The 23,496-nt window shown below is 36.4% G+C and overlaps 1 protein-coding gene across 3 annotated transcripts in view; it reads left to right on the plus strand.

Annotated features, from left to right (window-relative positions):
• Nucleotides 1–450: 450 nt before the first annotated feature.
• The window catches only part of npm1b (nucleophosmin 1b), a 39,885-nt gene continuing 16,839 nt past the window's right edge, over nt 451–23,496 (plus strand). Inside the window, exons 1-8 of one of the 3 annotated variants that reach the window (XM_059516214.1) lie at nt 451–578; nt 925–1,007; nt 1,627–1,746; nt 9,027–9,120; nt 9,525–9,622; nt 10,677–10,759; nt 10,867–10,924; nt 14,965–15,048. In XM_059516214.1, the coding sequence (XP_059372197.1) occupies nt 530–578; nt 925–1,007; nt 1,627–1,746; nt 9,027–9,120; nt 9,525–9,622; nt 10,677–10,759; nt 10,867–10,924; nt 14,965–15,048 (669 nt within the window). In that variant the 5' untranslated portion in view covers nt 451–529. The remainder of the gene's footprint in view (nt 579–924; nt 1,008–1,626; nt 1,747–9,026; nt 9,121–9,524; nt 9,623–10,676; nt 10,760–10,866; nt 10,925–14,964; nt 15,049–23,496) is intronic. The other 2 variants (XM_059516215.1, XM_059516216.1) reach the window with 2 other exon arrangements.

The raw sequence follows: 23,496 nt of genomic DNA on the forward strand, positions 1-23,496 counted from the left end.
TATTTTGCTGAACAAAAAATAAATAAATAAAAATGGAAAGACTAATTTTATTGGTATTTCGTTTTAACAATGATTTTAACAATAACAATAATAATAATAATAATAATAATAATAATAATAATAATAATAATAATAATAACAATAATAATAATAATAATAATAAAATGTCTTCCTTTTTATTGGGATAGATGTCAAGTTGCATTAAATCATCAGAATAAAGCATTCGGCTCATTATATTACTATTACATTAAAAAAAAAAAAAGATTACAGAGGACAAACGATTTGGAGAATGCATTGTTGGGTGAAGAAGCAAGCGTACTGAATAGTTATTATATGGCGTCATCTGACGGATACATCTGGTACTGAAAGCAAGAAAAAAACAAACAAAGAGCAGTTTACTTTACCACCAAGGTTGAATGCTATTGGACAACTCGTTCAAAAGCCCGCCCACTCTGCATTCTCATTCGTCCATTCAAATGTCAATCAACACGCCGGAACTACGATTAACAGGACCCTCTGTGGCGCAAAAATGGAGGATAACGTTAAAGATCTCAGCCGACCTCAGATGTATTTGTTTGGTGAGCTGAAAAAAATATCACGTTGCATAATCATATATATATATATATGCAATAATCAGTATTATGCATTCATATGACATGCGTCTGCTGCGGTATTGCAGTTCAATAAAAGAGTTGTTGCTAATGCAGCTAGCCTCGTGCATTGAGTTTGCCTTTGTTTACAGTCTAATCTTGATGTGAGCTCAAATGTTATATTCTTTTTTTATTTTAAAATAAAATGTGTTTATTATAATCTCGTGTCTACAGCCTTTGTAAAGGACGTCGTGTAGTACGTGAATGTTGTTTGAAATGCATCCACGTATACAACATTAATAAATAAAACATAATTTCTGACTTCTTCCTACAGGTTGCTCATTGAAAGCTGATAAGAAAGAGCACAGAGTTGAGGTGGATGAGGATGAGGCTGAACATCAGCTGTCACTCAAGGCGGTGAGGAAGAAGAAATGATGAAATATAATTTAACGAGTCACTATCACAGATGTTCAGTTCTGCATGGAATAGTTTAATCAGTCCTACCTCAAAGATAAATGCAGAAGTTGTGAGGTGCAGTCATAAAATGTATGAAGATTGTATTCTTACCTAATCTATTTTATTTTGATTGTCCTGTATATTTTCCCTTTCTTGTAGCTATTTAAAAATATTTGAATATTTATAATATTATTTCTTGTTCTCTGTAGTTCTATTCTGTTTTTTTTTATCATATATTATATTAAACCCCAATTAATCCTTTACTCCTGAAAAAAATGCATGATTATATATATATTTTTTTTAATGTTTGCTGAAATCAGCATGTGCAGCAAGTTATCAAAATTTTTTTATAACTCCTGTAAATCGCTAAAACTCTAAATCCACTAACCTATTATCTTTTACTTAATAGAATTAATAGTAGCAGACGATATTAGGCGTAAAATTCTAAACTGGTTTAATCACATTCTATTCTATTACATTGCTTTCAGTTCTGTATTAGGAATATTGTTGTCAGTGTTCATCATAACTGTGCTAATGAACGATGTTGTAGATGAATCATTTTAATTGCCCATAAACTCAGGTGTGTTTGGGAGCTGAGGCGGAGGATAAGTTCCACACCGTGGAGATGGAGGGATTGACTTACGACGGTAAAACGTCCAAAATCACTCTTGCTGTACTGAAGCCGTCCGTTCTGCCTTCTGTAAGTGTTGTAGTCTTCATTGTTTACAGTTTTATGTGTTATGAACAGAAACCATGTATCTATATGTCTACCTAATTATAAATATATAATAATTTATATTACAAGGCTTTGGTTGTTAATAGTGCAGTGACTGGTTTTGTTCCCTTGATTTGATTTGATTCAGTAACTCTTTATTTACAGCTGTATATTATGCATTTTCTATATATATAATGTGCCGTTTTATACCTTTATTTATAAAAATAAGGACAGTAGGTTGAAAGAAAGCGAAGTGGGTGCGAGAGAGGTGTGGACGGGATCAGTCAGGCCTGCGAGCCGGGACTCGAACTCGGGACGCCCAAAGCACAACAGCACTACATGTCCTTATTATAACCTTGTTATGCATTGTAGACATTATATTGAATTTAACAGAATTGAAAATAGGGCTGTAAAGGTCTTCACAATAGCACACACTGTACAAAGTTCTTAGATCGTGTAATCTTCAGAACTCACAACTTTCAAAGCTGTTTTATGGAGTTTTCTCTACTGAATGTTTTCAGAAAGAGGTTTAGTCTAAATCAGTGGTTTTCAACCTGCACTCAAAAAATTACTCTTTAAACTTACATAATTTAATTATGGACAGTGGTTCCACACAACCAAATTGTGTTTTGATAACATTAATGGAATTTTTTTAATCTATGCAAACTCCTTGTGTTGTGACAACACAACTGAATGAGGTAGAATCTATGTGAAATAGTAATGTCCAACCAAATCAATTTATTCACTTTGCTTTAACTTAAACCGGTTAAGTTAACTGAACATGTTTTGATTTAATACAGTCTAGCCAATTTTGTTTCACTCTATCAACATAAGGAGGTTTGTTTCAAATTACTCATTTAAATTATGGACAGTGGTTCCACACAATTAGTTTGTTACTTTAACTAAATATTTTCTATTTAAAGTTACTCCCTTTTTTTTTTCTTGTCAAAAGACAAGATGTCACAAATGATCAAAGTGTATTAGTTAAACAAGCAATAATTAATTACACAGTTAAATACACAGTACAAAATTACACAAAACACACTTTTACACACTTTTGAAAGTCATTATGTATTACTAGTACACAATTAATTTATACAAATAAATATATTTTGCACACAAAATGAGATAAGAGAGAAACTCCTATTCGCCCATTTGATTAGTTATAGGAGGAAGTAGCTGAATGACAAATTATTCCGCCTTTTAACATCTCTTATTGTAAGCCATATGTATAATAAAAGTAAAGGTAAGTGATAGGACGTTTTATTTTTGGATAAACATTTTATTAACGGACCTTTTCCATTTTTTATTAATGGACCTTTTTCTGGACTGTGCCCAGCTGGTGGAATGACCTCCCAATCTCAATTCGTACAGCTGAGTCTTTACTCATTTTCAAGAAACATCTAAAGACTCATCTTTTTTGCCTGCACTTAACCAACTAACACTAGCACTTTTCCTTTACTTGTCTTTTCATTTTATAAAAAAAAACAAACATAAAAAAAACCCTGCCTATGCGTTCTATACCAGCTTAACTGAGACTTGTCATGGCACTTGTATACTGTAGTTGTTCTCTTGTTGACCTGACTGCTTCTATTGTTCTCATTTTTAAGTCGCTTTGGATAAAAGCGTCTGCTAAATGATTAAATGTAAATGTAAATAAATACAATCTCTCTTAAAATACCTTATTGGGTTATGATAATCAAAACAGTTTGGTTTGATCTAGCGCAGAACTAAAACTTTAATTAAATATTTCCCGCAATTATAAAATGATTTTATCATTAGCTAGCTCCACACTGGAGAGCTGCTTTATAACAGGAAATCAAGTTATAATTCTAGTGACACTGACTCTGTATTTTCATGTTTAATATTGAAAAGCTATCTGTTGCATAAAGGACTGTTATATAAATAAACGTGACTGGACTTTTCTTTACTGGAGTGCCTAGAAAACCTCAGAGTTCATGCAAACATCCACATCGCTGTAATCAAATGTGTTCTTAAGAGCTGCTTTTACATCGCGGTCAGTTTTTGTTGTGTTTATGCAGTTATTGAGAGGAAGGCGTGCAGTATATATTTACATATTCATCCAAGGTTCGGATCGGCTCGGTTTCCTCAAACTGAAGTGCTATCTTCTTCTTTTGAATTGAATCAGGAGAGTGTATTACAATTTTGCGCTACAGCGCCACACTGGTCAAACTGCATTATTGCAGGCTTTCACATTAGGCAGATACGAGATCAAACTACTAATGTTACTCAAAAACATTTGCCGACAATTTTTTTTTTCCGTCAACGTTGTCGATAATGTCGACTAATTGTTTCAGCACTAGTGTATATATATACTAAAGTCAATACGTTACAGAGAGTCGTACGCTTTCACATCTCCCAACCATTCAAAATCATCTATTAACGGTGCAATAAACCGATTACACAATACTAGACTGCAAAACAAAAGCACCCAAAACAGAAACTCGAAGAGAAATTAAAGACTTTGACGTAACACAAGAAAAACTTTAGATTTTCTTACCTGACTAGTACCTCTGCTCTCCCCCGCGCCGTCATCAAATGCGTTGGAAATTGTCACTTCCGGTTTTTTTTTTGAATGACGAAATTAAACCCTTTACATTAGTTTAACGATTGATAATTAAGTAAAATTGAAAATGAAACAGTTTAAGTTGATTAAGCACAATACAATTGTGTTTTGGGGGAAAACTAAATATATTTGTGTTGTTTTAACAAAACATATCTGTGTAAAACGAACAGTGCCACAAATCAATTTTTTTTGAGTGTGTGGGCCGCGATGGTATTGCAGGTGGGCCGCCAATTACTAATAAAAGAAATAATAATATATTTCATATATATAATTAAATAACAAAAAATAAATATTAAACTGTAACTATGCTTCCACTATTCGAGCTTGCTGATTGGTTTAAGAATAAAACGCCAATTTATCTTAGATATTTTTGCTGCATATGCTACAGAACAACAAATTCAAACATGCATAAATGGCTGTCAACATGTTTCCTCCTGACTGCTTGCTCCGCTGTCTACCCGCTGCCGAGCTCTGCCTGGATCTGGTTTTCCCGTTTTGCTGAACGGTGCTAGCCCGAGTTATTTTCTGTTCATTTCCAATTCATTCTAGGGCTGTGCGTTTAATAGAAATCGTCATAAAATCACAATTTGAGCGTGCCCGATTTCTAAATCGCTTTATAGCACGATTTTCCGCGGCCTTGACCTCCCGCATTATGCTATCTGATCCAATCAGAATGCATTGTGCCTAGCGCGAGAACAGAACAGACCGGGCATATGCCTAACTCCAGATTCACACACTGTCTGTGATGCGCCTCTTTTAGCCATATTAACGGATCAGAGCGTTCACACGGCACGCGGTAAAAGGCTAGAAATAAAAACGTGCGAAAATAATTAATATCTAGCACATGAGCATAGAGAGCGTTTTGAATCCACAGGACGCAGTTTAAGTGAGAGGAGACACATTTTAAGTGCGCACATCTGAGCAGCGCTGGTTTTGTGACAGAGCAAAGGAAATCTGCGTGCGAACAGAGAGATTCGTGCTCGCGCATTATTTTAATGTGCTTTCGCATTACATTAATGCGCTCTCTCTGCTGCTTCTGCACCGCACACTCATACTGTATACACACTGCAAATGGAGTACGCCTACGTGTTAACTTGTATAATGTATCTATTTCATCACCTGAGGCACCGCAACAATTAATGAGCTCTATGAACAATGTGTGGCAAAAAAGAAAAAAAGTCCCTGGACAGGGGATTTATATATATTTATATAATATATAATATTTTTTTTTTTTTTTTTGCCAAAAGTCTAAATGTTGTTACACCTTTACTATAGTGATTATTTTGACTTATGTCTGTTCTAGAGACGTTACAACGTTTTGATAAAGCTCTGATTGGTTTTCTTTTGGAAATATGTTTCAAATTCATCCTAAATGCATTTATGACTGTAAAGTATATATGTGTGCGTCAAAATTGTGATTCAATTCGAAATAGCAAAATTGATCAAAGAAATCGCGATATGTTATTATTATTTTTTTGTCCATATCGCACAGCCCTAGTTCATTCAATAAATACAGTTAACAATCCGGCTTCTGAGTGCCAAGTTATTAACCCAACAATAGCGGGGTCAGTTAATTTTTTTTGCAGTGGGCCACGCAAACATATGTGTTTGGTTGTGTGGGCCTCGAGTTGAAAAAGGTTGGGAACCACTGGTCGAAATAATTGGTATTTGTATATTTCACACGACAGTAAAATCCATTAATGCATAATTACAAGGAATTAACCCTAAACCTAACCCTAAGTATATTAAAAGTACACACTGATAATTGACATTAATCTGTATTCAAGTCAACACACTATTTTCTTTGTCTGCCTTCCACTGGTCTGAACAACAACAACAACAAAAAACACGTTATGAGAAGCCAAATAGACCAAAATGCAAACCTGGATGGAAGACAAACAATTTTTTTGCCTGTAGGTTTCCCAAATTTAGAGACTTTCGCTTCAAATTACCTTTTGCGACATAATACGCTTTCAAGTAGTGTGGTAGAAATGCATATTTCATTTGATACTACAGGTGTACTCGAATTCGTTTTGTAAAATAAAAAGAGATTACTAGCAGCCAGTTGTTATTATGCCCTCAATAACATCTTGAATATTGATTTATACTGTGGAGGGATGCTTGTTAAGGGTGTTTTATGGTATTGGAAGAATGTGTCTAATAAAAATTCCAGCTGTGCCGAGACTGGTCAAGTTGTGATTGACAGATTGTTTTTGAAAGGGGCTGGTCCATCGTTGCATCACCAGGACAGCAGGAACAAACTCTCCATGACATCAGCACATATACGCCTCTGTTTTATATCAGCTGTGGAAAATGTGATCATTTCCAAAGAGCTCTGGGAGGAATCTATGTTTTATGGCTGAGAGCGATCAGAACGCAGGGTTCGTAACTCTTTTTGTGTTCTGATACAGTGGGTGGAGTTTTTAATAGTGGCATATTCATTTGACACTTGAGGTCACCTTTTTTTATGGACATAGCTGCTGTTTTGTCCAATTCTGTAAGCCCTTTTTTGTGCTATTTCAACCCTGTCTGTAAGATCCTGGGTTTTATTCAGTTTATTAAATTCCAAAATTAGAAAACGCTCCGGGATATCTGACTCGAGCAATAATTGTACTCTAATTACAAGGTTTGGTCTCGATCGGTCGGGAGACAATCAGCTCATCAGTCAGCATTTGTGTTGAAACAGATCATCTGAGATGATTTTGGATGTGGGGGATTGTTCGCCATTCAACGTAATTACAACAGTTACATAGCTGTCATTTAAAGCATTAAGCAGACCATCGCGCCCTCAGCTGTTTACATCTGGTTGCCATCGATGCAAGTGCCGTTGCTTGGGGCAGTGGAATGTTCATTCAGAATTTTTGGCTGTGGCTTGTATTTCGCGAGTTGCGCAATTGTGCTGATATTTAGCTGAAGGCCTGTCTCAGATGTACTGGCATGAAATGATCAGGACGGATCCCAGTCGTCAATTCTTCCTAAGAAACCAATCTTGTTTAGTTCTCATACCAGAACATTCAAATCTGTGTTTGCGCTGTCACTGACACAGAGAGCAGACATTTATCGTGTTTCATATTATCACAAAATTCTGTTATGAAAGTCTATAGTTTAGATATAAACATTGATGTCTATGGTAGCGATCAAATCCCGTTTTGAAAGTAACTGGTGCTTCAAATAACATTTGTGTTGAATGCAGTGACTGTTAAAAAAATGTCACTGAATAATTCACTCAAGAGATTCGTTCAGAAACGCTGATTGATCCAGTAATGAATCGAGTGAAGTTTTTATGAGGCTTTGAACCATCGATTCAGACCACTTTTTCGTAGTTTTACTATTAAAACTGTGTGTATTAAATATATTATTTTAAATACATCTATATGAAAAATATTAATTATGCATTCAAATTAATTCAAAACTTTTAAATAGACTTTAGCCATAACATGTTGTCACATTATTTTGTGTAGTTCAGAATTATGGGAGATTTGTGATCTCTATTTAGGACAAAAAATAATAATAATAATTGTGATACTCAATTTATCCAGAATCGTGCAGGTCTACCAAAGCTGCATTTATTGATCCAAAATACAGTAATGGTAATATTGTTAAATATTAGTACAATTTGGAATAGCTGTTTTCAATTTGAATATATTTTAAAATGTAATTAATTCCTGTGATGCAAAGTAGAGTTTTCAGCATCATTACTCCAGTCTTCTGTCACATGATCCTTCAGAAATCATTCTTATTTGCTGATTTGCCGCTCAAAAACTTTTTTTTTATTATTATCAGTGTTGAAAAACAGCTGTGCTGCTTTAGTTTTTGTTAAAGGGTACATAACATACACAGTTTCACCTAATCTCATGTTAATCTTGAGTACCTATAGAGTAGTACTGCATCCTTCATATATCCAAAAAGTCTTTAGTGTTATCATATTTATAAAAGAAAATACAGCTTTCCGATTCTCTCCGAGCTCCTGGAGCTATAATACTGATGTTTCCTGTTGTTTCCATTAACATATATTCTTATGTGCTAATTTTCAACAAAAGACAGAAATCTGATGCAGTTGTACTTACATGAATGGGATCTTTTATCACAGGGACCACTCCATTTTTTAATAGCAAACGATGTTTAATATCTCGCTCTCCTCCAGTCGATGTGTGTCGATTGTCTACGTCATTAAATCCACGGTCGAAAAAAAACAGCCGAAAATTGTACCAACCCGGAAGTAAGATTTTCGGCACAAAAATTCTCTGTCATTCTTCCAAATAATGTTTTTACAACTTTGGCCATGCTTAACATGAGAATCCATCTCTTTGACACTGTGAACAACTCTTGAGTACATGAAACACCAGTGTACCCCCCCTGTAATCCGCATTAATTAATTATTTTGGAAATAGCATGTGTTTGAAATATAAATTTTTATAACATTTTACATTTCTGTCCTGTCACTTTTGATCAATATAATGCATCCTTGCTGAATAAAAGAATTACTTTCTTTCAAAAAAAGAAAAAAAAATGTGGCAAGTTCAAGATTTTCGTTTTATAAACTATGTTTTGTGTTCTAAACAGTATCTTTTTTTTTTCTTTTTGTTCTAAAAGTAGACCATGAATAAGATGTTTTGCTTTTGTTGTGTTTGATCGTTCTCACTTAGTTTGGACGTGTGTGTCTGTGTGTTTCCTCTAGCTCAGTCTGGGAGGTTTTGAGGTCACCCCTCCTGTGTCCTTTCGCCTGCAGTCTGGAGGGGGGCCGGTCTACATCAGTGGTCAACATTTCGTCAGTGAGTACCTTTTTGTACCTTTTGAGTACATTTCCCAGATGTGTCTTTTGTCTCTCTTGTTTACTCTCCTCTTCTCTCTGATGAAATGATCCTCTCAACCTGTTGCGACATTCATGGGAGTAATCTGGCCGTCCGGAAGGGCCCTTCACTCTCCATACGGACTCAAAATGAATTAACCAGCACCATGTGACACCACTTTCTCTGATATAATCGCTTCCATATGTTTGCGCATGCTGTTCAGACACTTTCAACACGTCAGCTCTATTCTCCAGACATTTAATGAGTGCAGCATTTAGGCTTCCACTTATATATGTCAGATTGGTTTAGTCACAAAACATGGACATTGTTTTGGTTTTATTTAAAATAAAGTTATTGATTTCTGGAGATCTTTGTGGTTTGCTCAGGTGTGAAGGAATCAGATGATGAGGATGAGGAAGAGGAGGAGAATAATACATCACCAGTGAAGAGACCGTCTAACATGACCCTTGCTAAAGTGGCTCAGGTAATCTCTCACCTCAAACCACTCAACGGATAATGCAGTTTACACACAATTCATTCAAAAACTACTAAATCATGGCTGTTTTTTTGGTGCATTAAACATAAAACTCGATATAATCAGAGATGTATACTTAATGCATTAATGCAAACTTGATAGTATTGTCATGTTTTCCAGTACAATTACAGTACAGTAATTCTTAAATCAAGATACAGTTTCTTGAAAAGACAAATTATTTCAGATGTTAAGTCTTGTTTTTTAAAATTTGTATCAAAGTGAGTTCATGCTTAAAACAAGAAAGAAATCTATTAGTGGGATAAGAAAAATAATCTGTTTTTCACTTTAAAGGAAGTTTATTTCTACACCATTTTCTATTTTAAGCACAAACTCACTAAATGTTGATGAATCTTTCCGAAAACAAGACCTTATATCTCAAATAATTTTGCTTCTCAAGAAAATGTATCTTGATGTTAGTATGTTTTGATATTTGTGCTGGTAAAAAAAAAGAGATACAAATAATAAGGAAGATGATCATCTTTAGTAGTGTATTTATCGCAGACAATGTGTTTCTTTTGTAAATAAGAAAAGAAAAGGGTTTAACTAAGTGTCCAGAAATATTGAAAGAGAAACTGTGAGGTTGCCCTGTTGACTTTTGCGGAATCTCAATAAAGAGACACATTGTTCAATACACACTTAATCCTCTAGATAAGTGTCAGAGACAAGCAACAGCTTGCCATCGATGTGATACACAGAGAGTCTGTTTGAAATCTTTTGTCAGAGTGTTGAAATGATCCCTGAATTCATATTGAAGCAGAAAGCCATGAGAAGCTGTCACAGTGTTTTTACTTGGGTTAAGGGGTGTTGTTGTGATTTACCTATGATAAAATCACTGCAATACATCTTTTTAGTGGCTTAATGCTTTTATAGAATAGCAGCAATGATGAGATAAGACAAATTAATGCATTCATAAGTATAGCATGATTATACTTGTCTCTTGCTTCTCACTTCCATTCAGATTGATAAAAATATAGTTTCCAATGACTGTGTTCTGTCATTTCAGAAAAAGTTGAAAATGGACTCCGATGAAGACGAGGATGAGGATAGTGATGAAGACGATGATGATGATGATGATGATGATGATGAGTGAGAGAACAGCATGAACTTGTGCTCTGTTGAAAGGAGAGGATCATTTATATATAATATATATACATTTTTGTTTGACAAATGCATTTTTCTCTTTCTTTTTTTAGTGACGATGACAAAGAGGTAAAGGCTGTTGGAAAGAGCCCCATCAAAACCCCTCAGAAAGTAAGTCTGGGTGTTTCTTTCCATGTACACAATTAGAAAAGAGGAAATGCTGTTCATACGTTTGGGGTTTGTGAGATTTTTAATGTTTTGGAAAGGAGGGAGTTTCATATGCTCACCAAAGCAGCATTTATTTAAATATAAAGGAAAAGCAGTAATATTGTGAAATTATTATTATTATTATTATTATTATTATATTGTATACTGTTTTCAGTTTTAATATATTTTAAAATGTAATTTATTCCTGATGCAAAACTGAATTTTCAGCTTCGTTACTTCAGTTTTCAGTGACACACGATTCTTCAGAAATCTCAAGACGCATTTCATATTATTATCACAGCTAAAACTGCATTTGTTTAACATTAAATATATATACAGTACAGACCAAAGGTTTGGACACACCTTCTCATTCAAAGAGTTTTCTTTATTTTCATGACTATGAAAATTGTAGATTCACACTGAAGGCATCAAAACTATGAATTTAAACATGTGGAATTATATATGGAATTATATACAGTACAGACCAAAAGTTTGGAAACATTACTATTTTTAATGTTTTTGAAAGAAGTTTCTTCTGCTCATCAAGCCTGCATTTATTTGATCAAAAATACAGAAAAAACTGTAATATTGTGAAATATTATTACAACTTAAAATAACAGTTTTCTATTTGAATATACTTAAGAAAAAAAATAATTTATTTCTGTGATGCAAAGCTGAATTTTCAGCATCATTACTCCAGCCTTCGGTGTCACATGTAACATCCAGTCTATCACATGATCATTTAGAAATCATTCTAATATTCTGATTTATTATCAGTGTTGGAAACAGTTCTGCTGTCTAATATATTTGATGAATAAAAGGGTAAAAAGAACTGCATTTATTCAAAATAAAAAAAAATCTAATAATATATATTCTAATAATATATTTTCTTTACTATCACTTTTTATCAATTTAACACATCCTTGCTGAATAAAAGTATTGATTTTATGTAAAAAAAAAAGAAAGAAAAAAATTACTGACCCCAAATTACTGACCAGTAGTGTATATTGTTATTACAAAATATTTATATTTTAAAAACATAGCTTCTTTTTTTTTTACTTTTTATTCATCAAAGTATCCTAAAAAAGTATCACATATTCTGAAAAAATATTAAGCAGCAGAACTGTTTCCAACTTTGATAATGATTCATCATATTAGTATGATTTCTAAAGGATCATGTGACAATGATCCTAAAAATTCAGCTTTGCATCACAGAAATAAATGATAATTTAAAGTATAATAAATTTAAAAACAATTATTTTAAATTGTAATAATATATCACAATATTAAATTTTTTTCTGTATTTTTGATCAAATAAATGAAGGCTTGATGAGCAGAAGAAACTTCTTTCAAAAACATTAAAAATAGTAATGTTTCCAAACTTTTGGTCTGTACTGTACATAACAAAAAAGTGTGAAACAACTGAAAATATGTCATATTCTAGGTTCTTCAAAGTAGCCACCTTTTGCTTTGATTACTGCTTTGCACACTCTTGGCATTCTCTTGATGAGCTTCAAGAGGTAGTCACCTGAAATGGTCTTGCAAACAGTCTTGAAGGAGTTCCCCGAGAGATGCTTAGCACTTGTTGGCCCTTTTGCCTTCTGTCTGCGGTCCAGCTCACCCCTAAACCATCTCGATTGGGTTCAGGTCCGGTGACTGTGGAGGCCAGGTCATCTGGCGCAGCACCCCATCACTCTCCTTCTTGGTCAAATAGCCCTCGATGCCTTCAGTGTGACTCTACAATTTTCATAGTCATGAAATTAAAGAAAACTCTTTGAATGAGAAGGTGTGTCCAAACTTTTGGTCTGTACTGTATGTATATATATATATATATATATATATATATATATATATATATATATATATATATATATATATATATATATATATATTTACTGAAACCTTTTGTAACATTCTAAAAACCTTTACGGTCACTTTGGATCAATGTACTGCATCCCTGCTAAAAGTATCCATTTGCTCAGGAAAATCATGCTGACCATAATCTTTTGAACAGTTTTATGTTACATTGCTGCACTGTTGTCCTGAATGAAGCCAAGTGACCAGCAGGTGCCAGTCTCTGCCTGAGTCCGAGGATTTTGCATCACATATTCATCACCACTTGTTATTATCCCATACACGTTAAGAGCACATTACATTCTGTCTGTCTCTTCGTATAACACATATTCTTCCTGCCTCATGTCACCTCAGTGACTTCACATCTTTGTCATGTCTTGTTTGTGTCCTCTCTTCATCCGTCTGTATTCATAGACACTTTCTCTCTGTCTGGCTCGTAATGAACACTGGTTAGATGACTTCACCTCTCTACCCATCACTTGCTTGTTTGGGGTCAACAAATGAATGTGAATAAGAAATTAATACTTTTATTTAGCAAGGATATATTAAATTAATCAAAAGTGACAGTAAAGAAATGTTCTAATGTTACATAAACATTTATTTTTCAAATAAACGATCAAATACTTTTTTAACTTTCTTTTCATCAAAGAATCTTGAAAAATGTGTCTTGGTTTCCACAAAAAATATTAAGCAGTACAGCTGTTTTTAACATTGATATTAAGAAATGTTTCTTGAGCAGTAAATCAGCATATTAGAATGATTTCTGAGGGATCATGTGACACTGAAGACTGGAGTAATGATGCTGAAAAGTCAGCTTTGCATCACAGGAATAAATTACATTTTAAAATATATTTAAATAGAAAGTAGTTATTTTAAATTGCAGTAATATTACTATCTTTGCTTTATTTTTGATTAAATAAATGGAGCTTTAGTGAGCATTTGAGATTCTTCCAAAAACATTAAAAAAAAAAATCTTACAGACTCCAAACTTTTAATGGGCAGCGTATTTATCAGCACACACGTGTGTATTTTCAAGAATAATTAGCTGCTTCAGGTGTGTTTTATTAGGGATGTAGCTAAACCTTGCAGGACAGTGGGTCCCGAGGAGCAGGGTCGAAGACATTTGATCTAAAATGTATGTAAATTAATGTAGTTAAACTCAAAAACGCAACTATTTATTCACCATTAAAACTCAGTGGAAATCAAGTGAAATTGACAACCACAATAAAACCTAATAACCCTGCTGTGTGTACATGTATTAAAATGTTTGAGAGCGCGTGACAGTGTGTGTGTTTGTGTGTGTGTTTAGAGATCAAAGCGGGTACATACCTGCTCTGTGAGGACTGATTCCTGCCCTGAGGAGGGACGACAGACGAGCACTTTTGTCACACGCTCCACATGCTCTCTCATCCCCCCATCCTGAATGCTTTCTTCTCTTCTCACAGCTTTTCAGTCTTTTACTCTCTCTTTCTTTAGCCATCCCGAGATCTGTCTTTGAACCAACAGGTCTTTAACTCGTTGATACATTCACTGTTCATTTAGCTGGAAACACTTTCTATGAAGTCTGTTTATGATTATTAATATATACTACCAGTGTTCAAATTACACATTAGATCTTATAATGTCATATAACTTTGTTCCTGAGAAAAAAAGCAACCATATAATTATAATATGGTGATTTACATGATCAGTGTTGTTTATAAAGCCTTATACCATGTGTGTGTGTATATAGATTCATAGAAAGTGCACAGTATTTCTTACTCCCCATTCATATTTCTTTATTTCAGCCTTTTTTACTTGTCTTTCTTCCTCTGTCTGTTTTTCTCTCTGGGGTATAGAGTTGTAGAGCAGTGACGGTGTCCTGTAGTCCCATTAGGTCGTGACTAGACAGGCTACACTTTCTACAAATGACTGCTCTCTTTCATCACGGCTCTCTGACAGCTGTCTGAAATAAACACCTGAGAAGTGTATTGTGTTACATCACTGAAGAGCAAAGCGGTCACAATCACTCAATTCACAAACATTATCCGCTGTTATGATTCTAACACTGAGAATGACGGGTGACTGGAGCGGCTCTATCTTTGACGCGCATTCAATATTTTAACCTGGGATCTCAACGTCTCTCTCTTTTTTTCTGTCCATTTTTCCAGTCCCCAGAGAAGAAGAAGAGTGCAGATAAGCAAAACGGCTCTCCAGACAAGAAAGCCGGGACATCAGAGAAGCCCCAAACACAGGTAAGTTATGATTTATAAAATAAAGTTAACAATAGTTCAGAATAGATGGTATGACATGTTATGAGTAATTTTACTTCATGGTAATGATGTAATATTACAATACAGCCATTTTTGGCTGGTAAAATGGTTTTAATATTAAATATCCATGCCTATAATTAAGTGAAATGTAAAAACGTTTTTATCTTTGTTGGTATTTGATGGATGCAAACCAAAAGATAAGATTAGGTGTGGCAGTAATGCAAAACAGCTTCACATTATGTAACACTTTAGTAAAGAAAACAGACAAGTTCTTATGTACATCGAAATGTTTTTGCAGCAAAATGTGAATTAGACCAGCAGTAACCCTAAAGATAAATGTGTGTAACTGCATTCAAACCTCCAGCTTTGATTAGCTGAAAACCGGCCAGTCTTGGGAGGACACGACGATCACAAACTAATGTGGCGCACTCTGCTAAGGCACTGGTTCCGAACCTCTGAAGTCATGGGTTCGAATCCAGTGTGGTTAATGTTGGGAAGTCGTGGCCTAGTGGTTAGAGAGTTTGACTCCTAACCCTAGGGTTGTGGGTTCGAGTCTCGGGCCGGCAATACCACGACTGAGGTGCCCTTGAGCAAGGCACTGAACCCCCAACTGCTCCCCCAGCGCCGCAGCATAAATGGCTGCCCACTGCACCGGGTGTGTGTTCACAGTGTGTGTGTGTGTTCACTGCTCTGTGTGTGTGCGCTTTGGATGGGTTAAAAGCAGAGCACGAATTCTAAGTATGGGTCACCATACTTGGCTGTATGTCACGTCACTCACTTTTTATCACTTTATGTACTATCATACTGATCAGGTCTGCTTCAGGATAAGTTTATTGGGGTCACGGCAAGATGTAGGAGCCGTCTGGGTTTCAGATTTCGGTATTCAGTCCACGTCCCATTTCCAAGCCGTGCCAACCAAAAGCCAAAGTCTACCAGTGGATGCCAGAGGTAATTCTTACCAAACGTCCAGGTGCAGTTTAGGACGCCGACGACATGGCAGCCTCACAGAGAAAACCACAGGATAATGAGACAGCCTGTCTTTGTTTACGATCAGTCAACACCGCCAAAAGCAAAATGTGAATTAGACCAGCAGTACCCCTAAAGATAAATGTGTGTAACGGTATTCAAAACTCCAGCTGTGATTAGCTGAAAACCGCCCAGTCTTGAGAGGACACGACGATCCCGAAGCCATTATTTCTGTATCTTTTTTTTTCCTTTTAGAGTCAATGCACTTAATACACTTTTAATAATCAAGCATTTTAGAGAGAAACATCTTGACATTCAAAGGTCTTTTAGGTCATGGAAAAGGGCCATTGTATTTTCCCATGCAAGGAAACAGTGAAGCGCTCTTAACTAGCTGCTGGTGGCAACAATCCCAAAACGCCCAATTTGAAGGGTCATTTGTGGTCTGCTTTAAAACAACAAACTACTCACAAAGCCACGGCCTTCTGGCAGGGTGACCGATGTTGGGAATCTGAAATGCATTCACCAGACTTTCTTCTAATCACATATTGTGCACATGCTGTTGTGTGGGGTTGAATTTGCTTTGATGTCGATTTTTTTTTTATTTCGCTGTAATTGCGGTGCTGAATCAGAAAGATACAGTAGGAGTAGGAACGCTACGCACAGTAGTGTTCTTCAAAGACATCCAGAGAAATAGCAGTCATCCACACAAGAATGCAAGAACAGTGTGAACTTGAGAGAGAAGTTGAGTGCACAAATTAGGTTACTGAAGGAAAAAAATCATTTTATTTATTTGTGTGCTTTATTTTTTAATAATTTTTTTCTACACTCCATATGCCATAATGCCAAAGCAAAAGCAAAAGCCAAATTTGTGATGGCTTAAAAGAAAAACGAAAAAACTGAAATATTACTATTACACCCTTTACTATGACAAATGAAATTTTGCTTTGGTGGATCCCATTTTTCTGGATCCTCTTTGAGATGTTTCTACACATTGATTGGAGTAAATCTGTAGCAAATTCAATTGATTGGACCCGATTTCTAACAGCTGAAAATGCATATCGGAGCGAAAATCAAGCCATGGGGTCAAAAGAATTGTCTGCAGAGCTCAGACAGGATTGTGTTCACACAAATTTGGGTAAGGCTGTTGCATTAAAGCTTGCTTCCATAATTATTAAATGGAAGAAGTTAGGAACTACCAGGAGTCTTCCTAGAGCTGGTAGTTCATCCTAACTGAGCCTTCTGGGAGAAGGAAAACAGAAGAAAATCCCCAAATCTAGGAGTGCAAAGCTTGCCCCATCAGAACCAAAAAGACTGTAATTATCAAAACAGCATTATCATCATTAACTAACTAAAATTATAAAATACATTTTTGTTCCTGGAAAAAAAAAATGTTAACTGAAATAAAAGTACAAAAAAGTAAACTTACTTTTGCTAGTTTCCAAGGCATACATTTTCAGTATTAGAATAACTAAAACAAATAAAGAAAAATGGTTTTAAATGATTTTTTAAATATATATTTATGCATAGAGTATATAGAGTATATAGACATTTAAAAAGTAACTAACAAAAATGAAAATTTCAACTTTAAAGTTAAAATACAAAAAAGTAATTTAAATTATTAACAAAAAAATATATAGTATACAAGAGATACTAAAATAATAGTAAGCACCATGTTAAAAGTCTGAATACTTATGCGGTGTAATATTTTAGTGGGAATTATTATTATTATTTTTTTCTCAAGTGATTTTTCTGCAGTTTCTGATTTGATTACATTATTTTGGAGTGTTCCATGAGGGAAGTCCATGACCTTATAAAAAGACACAGCTTTGTCAAATACTTTTTCTCATCAAATAAAAATTTTTTGTGTTGTAATTCATCACAGAGCTCTAAAAACAGAAAATGAATGGAGTCAAAAATCAAACCTATGACAGTTACAAAGGGGGTGGTCACTGTTGCGCTCTATTGAGTGCTTTAGGAATTACCAGATTTAAATATGCCCAAAAATGTCAATCAGGCATTTCACACATCCCAAAGCGATTTCACAAACCAGATGACCAATTACCTAAGTGGGCAAGTTTTTTTTGCAGGTGACAAACAAAGGTGAGACTGAACTTTCACCACTTTAAATTTAAATTTGTCTGACCTCTGACCCCTGGAACACACCCCTGCAGCACAGGTTTAAACCTTTACAGGGTGACCTTTGGTCTTGGCATTCAAACCCGAACCACCTTTAACACGTAAGCACCCACACAATGTGTGAAACATCCCTTAACAATGTCAAAATGAGTTTCCCATCGCTCCCGCTGGCAGTTCACTTGACCTAACAATGTAAGACTCGGTAAGCATGTTATTAGCATCTTAGATGCCTGACGTGAGGAGCACTAATTACCTACTGTTATGGAAACACCCAGGGGGCTGTGTGTGTGTGTGCACCCACATTTGGCTAATTCCATAATGGCCATGTTGTGGTGCAAGACATGGTTGTTAAAACACCTGACAAGATTAGACAGTCAAGTAGACATCCTCCCATCTTTCACAAACTCTGGCACTTTTTACACTTCTGCATCCGGTTGGGGCACTCCTACACGTCCTTCTCTGCACCCTTGTTTCCGGTGGCCACTCCTCTTCCATTAGAAATCATTAGGGATTGGTTGTTAGGTGTCCCTGCAGGCCATGAGGCGAGCGGAAACCAAGTGCTCTGTCATTAGAATATGGCAGACGTTGCATTGCTTAACAATTTGCATTCTCCCAATGGAGAACTGTATATCTGTATGAATGCATAAAGAAAAATCGCTTGCATTTCACACTGACATGCACTAGCAGTTGTGGAATGCTCTGTGAGACTGTATTTGCGTGTAGAAACAAGTTTAGTACAATAATATGGAACTGTAAGATGCCTTCGTCTGTGAATGGCATGTGCACTGTCATAAACTGTACAAGAAAAATCATGCCTAAAGTCCAAATATTTTCATGTAAGTCAGCCACAGCTGAAACGCAAACAGACTGCTCACTGAGCATCTTATGATAAAGGCATCCTCCATCCTCTTGATTTGCTCATTTCTGGCAGTTTTATGCACATTTGTACCATTCACTTTGTGTAATTTCAGATTCACCTGCCGGTTTTGTTAAAAAGTGAATTGTGGTCTATATGTTGATTTAAGTTTGTAACATTTTAAATTAGTCTATATCTGTGGTTCCCAACCTTTTTCAACTCGCGGCCCACACAACCAAGCACATATGTTTGCGTGGCCCACTGCAAAAAAATTAACTGACCCCGCTATTGTTGGGTTAATAACTTAGCACTCAGAAGCTAGATTTTTAACTATATTTATTGAATGAATTGGGCTGTGCGATTAGACAACAAAAAAAATAAATTTGCAATTTCTTTGATCAATTTAGAGATTTCGATTTTAATCACAATTTTGACACACACAGATATGCTTTACAGTCATAAATGCATTCAGGATGATTTTGAAACATAATTCCAAAAGAAAAACAATTAGAGCTTTATCAAAAAGTTGTGAGGTCTCTAGAACCGTCATAAGTCAAAATAATCACTATAGTAAAGGTGTAACAAAATAGACTTATGGCAAAAAAAAATATTAATAAATAAATCCAGTGTCCAGGGACTTTTTTCTTTTTTTGCCATGCATTGTTCATAGAGCTCATTAATTGTAGCGCTGCATCAGGTGTTGAAATAGATTTGTTATACATTATACAGGTTAACACTGCCTACTCCGTCTGCAGTGCGTATACAGTGTGCAGAAGCAGCAGCGAGAGCGCATTATTGTAACGTGAAAGCACATTAAAATAATGCACGAGAGTGAATCTCTCCGCTCCCATGCAGATTTCCTTTGTTCTTGTGCTAGGCGCGCTTCATTCTGATTGGATCTGATAGCATACTGCGGGAGTTCAGAGCCGCTGAAAATCGTGCTATAAAGCCATTTAGAAATTGCGCTCAAATCGTGATTTTATGATGATTTCTATTAATCGCACAGCCCTAAAATTAACTGGCAATGAACAGAATATAACTCGGGCTGCCACCTCTCAGCAAAACAGGAAAACCTGATCCAGGCAGAGCTCGGCAGCGGGTAGACAGTCAGTGGAGCAAGCAGTCAGGAGGGAACATGTTGACAGCCATTTAGGTTGACAGCCATTTATGCATGTTTGAATTTGTTGTTCTGTAGCATATGCAGCAAAAATATAAATTGGTGGTTTATTACTTAGTTACAGTTTAATATTTATTTTTTTGTTATTTAATTCTATGAAATGGTTATTATGTTATGACTTAGACATTTTTACATATATTAACAATATTATTATTTATTTTAATAGTAATTGGCGGCCCACCTGCAATACCACCGCGGACCATCGCGGACCACAGATTGAAAACCACTGGTCTATATGTTAAAGTTCAAAAATTTGGCGTTAGTCGTTTAAAAAAAAACAAAAAAAAACAAGCAAGGATGCATTAAATTGATTAAAACTTACTGTAAACATTTAGAATGTTACAAAAGATTTCCGTTTCACACAAATTATTCTTAAGAATTTTTTTATCAATCCAAAAATCCTTAAATAAGGTTTCCAAATCATGGGTTCCATTTTTAACATTGATAAAAAAAAAGTAAAAAAAAAAAGTAAAAAAAAATATATATTTCTTGAGCAGCAAATCAGCATATTAGGATGATTTATGAAGGATCATGTGACACTGAAGACTGAAGTAATGATGCTAAACAATTCAGCTTTGCATCAGATATAAATTACATTTTAAAATATATAAAAATAGAAAGCAGTTATTTAAAATTGTAATAATATTTTACAATATAAAATTTTTTACTGCATTCTGATCAAATAAATGCAGCCTTGGATAGAAAAAGACACTACTTTGGAAAAAATTAAATGACTCCAGACTTTTGACCACCGGTTGTGTATTTATATTTATGCATTTGACATGTGCTTTAATCAACATTGCATTTAAGTTATGCATTTTATCAGTTAATTCATTCCCTATGCCATAAAATATAATCATTATATTTCAATCAGAATGAGAAAATGTGGTTGTTAACTGAGGGCAGAAATCTGCCAGAGCATGCAAGTATTTGAGAGTAGATGTTCAGAAGAGCCTGAGAAGACAGCTGTCTGGACACTTGTAAAATCAATTCCTTATAGGCAGCTGAGACAGTTACCTGTCCTAACATACATAAAAACTGCATTAGTGTAATAGAGCTGCAAACAATGCACAAGATTATTCGTAATGTCCCCGGTTGTTAAAGGTCAGTAAAGTTTTGAAGTTACAGGCTCGATTATCGCTCAGTGGAGTCCCGTTTTTGTTTGTGTGTATTGAGGACAGCTGATTACATGAAATGCTAGCATGCTAATGATTAAGTGCCGTCCCCTGGCATCTGTAATCAGTGTCTGGCGTAGATTAAAAAGCTCGCTGCACTCTCTGTCTGTCAGCTGTCTTGACTCTACAGCTGTCCTTTCCAAACACACAAAAACGCCCTGCTATATAATGACTGCACCACACCGGGCCTCTCTGGCCTTCTGCCAGTGTGTGTGTGTGTGTGTTTATGTGTGTGTTGTGAGTGCATTTGTCCTTTAATCTGATACCTTTTGATCTATCGCATGCTCGTCAATCACTACAGAGGAAAAGGGGATTATTTATTTTGTTCTTACAAAGAAAGACTAGAAGCCATTGTCCGTTACTTTATGTTCCTCTTGTGTTATGTTCAGTTTCTCCTTTCATCTAGCAGGACCAAATGTTCTGGAGGATTCTTGAGGGATGTTTTGTAACGACTGGGTGAAGGAGTGGCAGGAAGCAAGTGCGAGATTAATGATATTTAATGAAGACAATAATACAGACAGTACTTGAGACACAAACAACGCTGGGAGGAATGCACAGTCCAAGATGGTGGTGATGAGTGACGAATCCGGAAGGTGGAGGTGAGTAGGCAGCAGGAGAGGGTGACACAGGAACTGCGGGAAAGCGAGCCGAAGGTAAGTGGTGTTGCTTGGTGTTGGGTTGCGTAGAGTGGACGGGGTTCCAGGGAGAGATGGACATCCAACACAGAAACACACAAGAAAGCAAAGCATAGGTCATAAACATGAAACAACGCTCTCACGAACACAAGACGCTAGACAAGCCAATATATAGGGATGAGTAATGAGTGACAGCTGTTGCTGATAATTAACGGAGACGCCCACAAACTAATCAGTGCTGACGCGTAACACACAGACTTCACCCACAAAGTGCAAAAACCAGAGATCACGGTTTACCATGACAGTACCCCCCCCCCCCACTCTAAGAACGCCTCCTGGAGTTCCCAGAAGGGCCTACCTGATGATTGTAATCATCAATAAGGTAGTGATCCAGTATGTCCCTAGCAGGTACCCAACTCCTCTCCTTCAGACCGTAACCTTCCTAGTCCACCAAGTACTGGAATCCTCGTCCCCTCTGTCTCGAGTCCAGAATACGATTAACCGAATAGGTCGGTTCCCCATCTACGAGACGCGGCAGCGGGGATCCGGGGTAGGCGGATTAATACGTGAATAAAACACGGGTTTAATTTTGGACACATGGAAGGCGGGATGTATCCTCCTGTACGCTGGAGGTAGTTTGAGGCGGACTGTCACCGGACTAATGATCTTGGTGACCGTAAACGGACCAATGAATTTGGGAGCTAATTTGTTAGAAACGGAACGGAGAGGAATATTGTTAGTAGAAAGCCACACTTTTTGACCCACAAAGTAAACGGGAGGCTTTGACCGGTGGCGATCGGCCTTGGCCTTAGTCCGGAGCAGAGTCTCGCGGGCTCTGGTCCAGGTGCGGTGGCACCTCTGGACAAATGCGTGAGCGGAGGGGACCGCGACTTCAGATTCCAGACTAGGAAAAGCTGGTGGCTGGTAACCTACGCTGCACTGAAACGGAGAGAGGCCCGTGGCTGACACTGGTAATGAATTGTGAGCGTACTCCACCATAGAGAGTTGTTGGCTCCAGGAAGAAGGATTCTTGGAGACCAAACATCGCAACGTTCTCTCTTAATCTTGGTTGGCTCGCTCAGACTGCCCGTTACTCTGGGGATGATAACCTGAAGACAGACTAACCATCGCTCCTAGCAATTTACAAAATTCCTTCCAAAATTTGGATACGAATTGGGATCCCCTGTCAGAAACCACGTCTACGGGGAGGCCATGTAACCGAAAGACGTGATCTAGGACAGTGACCGCTGTCTCCTTGGCTGTAGGTAATTTGGGCAAGGGAATGAAATGTGCCGCCTTCGAGAACCGGTCCACTATGGTCAAAACGACTGTCATGCCATTATAGGGCGGGAGGGCGGTAACAAAATCTAGTGCGATATGTGACCAGGGTCTCGAAGGGACAGTTCTAATGTACTCTAAATTCTTGTGATCGGTCCAAACAATGAAAGGTACCCCTGACCCTTCCAACCAGTGACGCCTCTCCTC

This window comes from Carassius carassius, chromosome 29 (assembly GCF_963082965.1).
Source record: "Carassius carassius chromosome 29, fCarCar2.1, whole genome shotgun sequence".
In the NCBI taxonomy this organism is placed as follows: domain Eukaryota; kingdom Metazoa; phylum Chordata; class Actinopteri; order Cypriniformes; family Cyprinidae; genus Carassius; species Carassius carassius.